This window comes from Genypterus blacodes, unplaced genomic scaffold, assembly GCF_046128005.1.
Source record: "Genypterus blacodes isolate CSIRO-AG114 ecotype Tasmania unplaced genomic scaffold, CSIRO-AGI_Gbla_v1 ptg000115l_1, whole genome shotgun sequence".
NCBI classification, from domain to species: Eukaryota; Metazoa; Chordata; class Actinopteri; order Ophidiiformes; family Ophidiidae; genus Genypterus; species Genypterus blacodes.
Window position 1 is genome coordinate 241,995 of NW_027466919.1, and position 6,188 is coordinate 248,182.

Sequence of the window (6,188 nt, forward strand, 5' to 3'; positions counted from 1 at the left end):
TAAAAAATATAATTTATAGTGCAGGCGTCACTCATATTTTCGTGTTTTTCTGCCGGACTCGCACACTCCTCCTCACCGCTGTCTGCTGTCTCACTCACTGACTGAGGGGGGACGGGACAGACTCGACCTGACTGGCCCGTGCTTAAGTAATATTGTTGCCCTTGATCACTTTGATATGTGGCAGCTTGAGAACGGATAAATCAACCGATCAACCGTCTTACTGACCTTAGGAGTCACCCATTCATTCTTGCACACTCAAATATACGTTAACATAACGTACAAAATGAAGAAACAAAGACAGAATTACATTCTGTGCTACAGTCAACTGACAGTCCTTGACAGTCCTGACCCAGCCACACCTAACCCCATAAATACACATATTGAGTAGACCAGATTGAGACACAGGCATCTGAAACCTTATGGGACTTGCTAAACCTGACATACCTGATCACAGACAGAACTGAAATGTAAGTAAAAAAAGCCGATGAGCTCAATGTTCAATGTCTATGATTTTTGTTTGACTACTTGGTCAGACTATTTGTGCATCATTATCACACAGGCAACATTCATGATTATATTGACCATCATTTGGTTGAATACTATATGAATCTATGGCATTGATGAACTGAAGCAGTTTTAGACATTTGCAGCTGACATTCCTCTTCACTCTTCTGCATGTCTGATCAGCAGCCACATGAGATGTTTGGGGGCATTTATCATTGCTAAAAAAAGAGAATGAATCAACATAATGTCAGCTAAAGACATAAAGTAAACAATTATATGTATGCCACAAGTATCTGCATAATGTGCCTGTCCAAATGACTTAAGATGAGACCATATTCAGCAAGTAAATAATGCAGGAAATCCTAAAGGGTTCTTTTCTAGCTTTTTAAAAAAACTTAATCCGTGTCACATTGTGAAAGTAAGAAAGCAATTATATCGTTAATTTACCTTTTACCTTTATTTTACAAGAATGGTAAAACAAATAATAAAGCAACTCTGCAGATGGATTCACACATAAAATTTATCTTTTCAAAACTGCCTTTGATTTCAGGTCCATGTTCTGGTTTTTAAGTATAGATTGAATATCTGACAAGGGTTTGTTCACAAGATGCAACATCTTAACTCCCACTGGAATACATTGCAGTTAATAAGAAATGCAGAATTCTAAAGCAAAATCAGCATTTTAAAATTTTGTCTGCAACCAGAAAGACGCTGCTTCTGGATTGGTGAAACATGAATCCGTCACCAAGCAAAAAGTAATGTTTACATTACTTATGTCAAAGCCTGGGTGATGTTGCTGGTAGTTGGAGGTGAGTAAAAGTGGCATGTTTATTATTGTTTCTCATTATCTAAGCTGGTTAACTAGTGATTGTGGTGGAAATTGTGGTGAGAAGCGAATAAATTAAGATAAGATAAGACAAGTAAAAAGTTGTCTTATGTTTTACGTTACTTTTTACTGCAGTCACTGCTGTGTTATTGTTTCCTTCAGCAGTGCCTATGGGTGTTGGTGACTGAGGTGACGTTTTTTACTTTAAAAATGTAACACATCATAGGAACTTGTCCTTTGTTGAAGATAGAGAAAAGGTAGAGAACAACAAAAGGAACACATTTAGAAGGTCAGGTGGATGTAGGCTGATGGATGCTGTTCTGGTTGCTGCCTTAAAAGCCTTGTAGGGACTTCATATACAGTGTAAATGCTAACATTTGGTGGTAATCATTGGCTCTGAGGCCTCTTGGTGAGGCTCGTTCTCTTTGCATCTTGAGGGTCCAGTTAGTGGTGTCAAAGGTTGTGCAGGTTGCTGCACTTGAACTTTAAACACATCCCACTTCTCTGGAAGTAGTCCTTTGTTGAAGATCAGAGAAGCCAGGTAGGAGAACAACAGGATGGAAGCAAAGGCAGCCAGCATGGAGATGGTCTTAACTGGAGAATACTGGATGTAAACACCATCCTCAAGAGTGCATCCTGGGAAGTGGAGTACAGGTGGCAGCCCTAATGATGGTTCGCCACTCAACAGTCTTAATACAACCCCCACCAGCAAGCCCATAACAACCCCGTAACCATTGGAGATGTTGAAGAAGAGGACGCAGACGAGCTGAGGGAAGATTACGATGTAGGCTATCTCTGCGGAAAGGAACCAGAACAGGGTGATGCTGTGTTTCAAGTTTGTGAGGGATGTACCAACCAAACCTGTTACCACCACAACAACTCGGATCACCCACTGTTTTTCTCTTTCTGATGCCTGAATGAGAGTAGAGAAGAAGGGAGGAAGAACTGGTCAGTTGGAATGAGCAGAGACTGACATATTTAACAATCATATCCTTCACTACCCCATTTAATTTCTCTACACTTTTCTTAATTGGTTCTCTGCACTATGTTCACTTCTCTTCAGTCTTTGTTTCAACCATCCATTATCTATTACCACCTATCCACTAGTGGGTCGCTGGAGTCAATCCAAGCTGTCAACGGGCAGGGGCAGGGTACATCCTGCACAGATCGCCAGTCCATCACAGGGCACACATAGACACAAACAACACTCGCTCTCACATTCACACCTAAGGTGAATTTAGAGTCACCAGATTAACCTGAATGTGGGAGGAAGCCGGAGTACCTGGAAAGGTCACACAGCGAGGCCCTTGTCTCGTACCCACAACCTTCTTACTGTGAGGCACAAGCGCTAACTACTGCGCCGCTGTGCCACCCACTGTTTCAACCATGACAACATTAAAAAGTGATCAAATTACTGACCACTTTTCCATAGTGTGTGAAATTAGAAATATGCATATTTTTTCACCTGAGGCCTGAGGATGTTATAGATATTAGAAGTGAAAATGGAGGCTGCAGACAGCAAAGCAGAGTCAGCCGATGACATAACAGCAGCAGCAACGGCAGCAATACCAATGATGGAGATGTAGGATGGTGTGAGGTGCTGCAAGGTGATGGGCATGATGAGAGCTGCCTCCCCACGTTCAAATGGAGATTGAGAACCATATGAAGTCAGGTTCCAGTCTGAAGAGAGAAAGATGATGATAAATGGTTACATAGATTTTTTCACAGGTATTCCTTCATTTTCTTTTACAAAATGGCCTGTGAAGTTAAGCATCCTATAATACACAATAAGGTGTAGGCAGTGGCTCAGTGGGTAGTGCTTCCGCTGGGGAACCGGAGGGTCGCCGGTTCGAGCCCCTGCCGAGGTGCCCCTGAGCAAGGCACCAAACCCTCAATTGCTCCCCCCTCTGCGAAGGGTGGTAATGTAATATAAGTCGCTTTGGATAAAAGCCTCTGCCAAAATTATCGTAATGTAAAGGTGTCCTGACTCAAGAAACTAATGGACAATTTGATGGTGAGGAAATTCTGCTTTATTTTGCCAATCCCTTCATAACTTATCTTGTGACATCATGTAGTTATGTCGTGATTACACAATGTTTAAACCTACAGTTGGTTAAAAAAAAGTCAAAACACACACACTTCACCTCATTAAGTTCTGATACTAATCTTTAATTAGAGTGCTCCTTCTTTCTGTGTTGAACCTTTGATCACAGCAAGACAGCATCCAAGAGCCAGTGTCAAACATGACTCCATGCACATCAACCCCACCCAGCATAGCACAATGGTGGAGCCACCATAACTAAAACAAACATTAGAATCTGGTGTTATTTTACAGGCTTTAGCATTATTAGCCCACTGGGCTGCTGTGCCTTTGTCCAGGTCAGGTTCAAAATCTCCAAACTTTCCATTGCATCTATTTGTTTTGCTAAAGCTAGGTGGAGTCTTGCATAAGGTCAACAATGCAAACCGAGACTTCTCTTCTTAATCAATGAACATGTCGCTCTGTAATTTGGTTCAGAACTACTTTTGGATCACAACAAGCGTTCCAGAGATGCAGAAACTTTTGAGATCAGAGACCAGCTGCTTAAACCAGTTTCAATGTGGTTGTTTTAGTCAGCAGTGGAATTGCATAGTTCAGATCTGTCCAAATGAATCACACCAAGGGGGGTAATAACTGACTGAACCAGACAGAACCACACATGTGAAAACACAAAGTGTCTGTTTTATAACAAAGAAACAGTTCATTCCATGATGCAGACATACCTGTTGATGCTGCCACCGCCCCAATCAGTATAGAGGGTATCACAAATATTGGGATAATGCAAGCAGCAGCATAGCATGCAGTTTTGGCAGCAGCAGAAGATGAAGCAGACAAGGTCCTCTGGTGGAAGATTTGATATCCCATACTCCCAAGTGCCTTGAAAGTAAAATTGAATGAGTTTAATGATTCTGCTTAAAGAAATCCAGAGTAACTGTCTCAGCTCCAGTGCTTCACTTCCTGTCTGCTTTCCTCCCTTCCCTGCTGCCATTGTACAGTCCCACTGATACTGACCATTCAAGTACTTGGATTTGCCAGGTGCTCATGCTTGAGCCAGGAGATGCAGCAGTGTTGATTTCAAGCATCTCAGTTCACATAATGCTGAACTGTATCTGCTGCTGATTAAAACTACATGATTAAAGCTTCATCATACTTTCTCATTGTCTGCTTTTGTGTCCATCTACCTGCTTCATGTCAACACCCAAGTTGTCTACATTAACTAGCTTAAAGTTTAAGTGGAAATGAACAAAAGCCTTTGATCAAAGTTCAGTTCAGAATGTCTGGATTATAGATGGCACAGGTGTTGTTACTTTCTCTTACCAAAAATAAGAAATAATCAATCCACCTTCCAGTCATTTTTGCCTCCAGTTTACCAAACCAGGGAGCATGGAGGGTGTTGTTAAATCCTGTCTGAGTGATGTCCAATGAGGCAGGGTTCATCAGGATGAAGGGCACACAGAGCCACTGCAGGAACACATGAATGACAAACACATCTCTTAAGCTTGAATATAAACAAATGTTTTTTTTTCGGTTGCATGCACAGGGACAAATAACTGTAACTATTTGAACCTTCATATCAGAACAAAGATCAGATTCCAACCCACTGACATGGGCCAATTATGTCTGTAGGTTACATGACAAAACCAGAGAAAGAAGTCATTTGTTCTGTAGATGTGTTTGGTCAAACTGGAATGCATCAGAATGTCAGATTCGTTTGGCACCTCATCACTTTGATCCCAAAAGAAATCCCTTACTTTGATCCTTCGAAAGTCAAATATGTCAAATTATTATTAAAATAATGCTAACTGAAAATGTTTAAAAGAACTAAACTTACCAAGCTAACGAACATGAGGATGAGCTGTATAATGTCTGTGTAGGCCACAGAGTAGAGACCTCCCAGCAGTGTGTAGATAATGACCACAACAGAAGAGATCCAGATGCTGACATTGAGGGGCAACTGCAGAATCACACTTAAGGTTACACCTACCACACACACACACACACACACACACACACACACACACACACACACACACACACACACACACACACACACACACACACACACACACACACTTACTAGGCCTAATATACATAAATGCACACCACTTTCAAATGTTAAGCCTGACAGCCAAACATTTAGTAAAATACTCAAAGACATAGGAGAAGTAACACATTTTTATGTAAAAAATTAATTTAATTTGCACTTTACTGGATTGAGTTGCTTTCCCAAGTTACTAGGTTGTTAGCTCATATTGTCCAAATCAATGCATGAAGGGAGAACTAAAGCTAGGCAGAAGGCCGCCCACCTAGCTAACCCTAACCCTAACACAGAAGCACAGCAACAACAATGATAATAGTATTGTGAATATGACTAATGAAATTAATACGAATAGAATGCATGGATTTTGAGGTGGACAGGGTTTTCATCTCTACAGGGAAGGTCCCACAAGAAGCTGTGAGACAAGAGGGCAAAGAAACATGGATGTGCACAGATAGAGATAGAAGGAGAAGAGAGGACCTTAGTGCATCATGGGAAGTCCCCAAGCAGTCAAGGCCTATAGCAGCATAACTAATCCTTGACGGTCCTAACTATAACAAATGTTATCTTATCTTAAACAAAGAGAGGGTGTAAATGGGGAGGTATGTCGGAAAAATCCTTACAGTACCTAAACCCATGAGTGTTGCAGGCACCCACGTAATATCCTGTGCAAGTGAACCCAGGGACAGAAGAGCTGTTAATCCTTTTCCATACTTGATGGTGAAAGGATCCATCATGGTCACATATCTTCTGTCTCTCATTGGCTGAGCAAAGAACAA

General features: G+C 41.4%; 1 protein-coding gene across 1 annotated transcript; it reads right to left on the bottom strand.

Moving 5' to 3' along the window:
• Positions 1-1,700: 1,700 nt before the first annotated feature.
• LOC143009765 (high-affinity choline transporter 1-like) lies at positions 1,701-6,188 on the bottom strand. The gene is made up of 6 exons (XM_076161830.1): positions 6,038-6,188; positions 5,203-5,351; positions 4,689-4,832; positions 4,094-4,247; positions 2,796-3,010; positions 1,701-2,243 (listed from the first exon to the last, which is right to left on the bottom strand). The coding sequence occupies exons 1-6, from the start codon at positions 6,168-6,170 to the stop codon at positions 1,701-1,703; spliced, it is 1,338 nt and encodes a 445-aa protein (XP_076017945.1). The 5' UTR covers positions 6,171-6,188.

Excerpts from the sequence above, each read along its gene's own strand:
- LOC143009765 (XM_076161830.1), bottom strand. The coding sequence starts at position 6,170 with ATGAGAGACAGAAGATATGTGACCATGATGGATCCTTTCACCATCAAG. Across the intron at positions 5,352-6,037 it reads TGCAACACTCATGGGTTTAG|GTGTAACCTTAAGTGTGATT; the intron begins GTACTGTAAGGA and ends TGTGTGTGGTAG. Across the intron at positions 4,833-5,202 it reads TCCTCATGTTCGTTAGCTTG|TGGCTCTGTGTGCCCTTCAT; the intron begins GTAAGTTTAGTT and ends GTGTTCCTGCAG.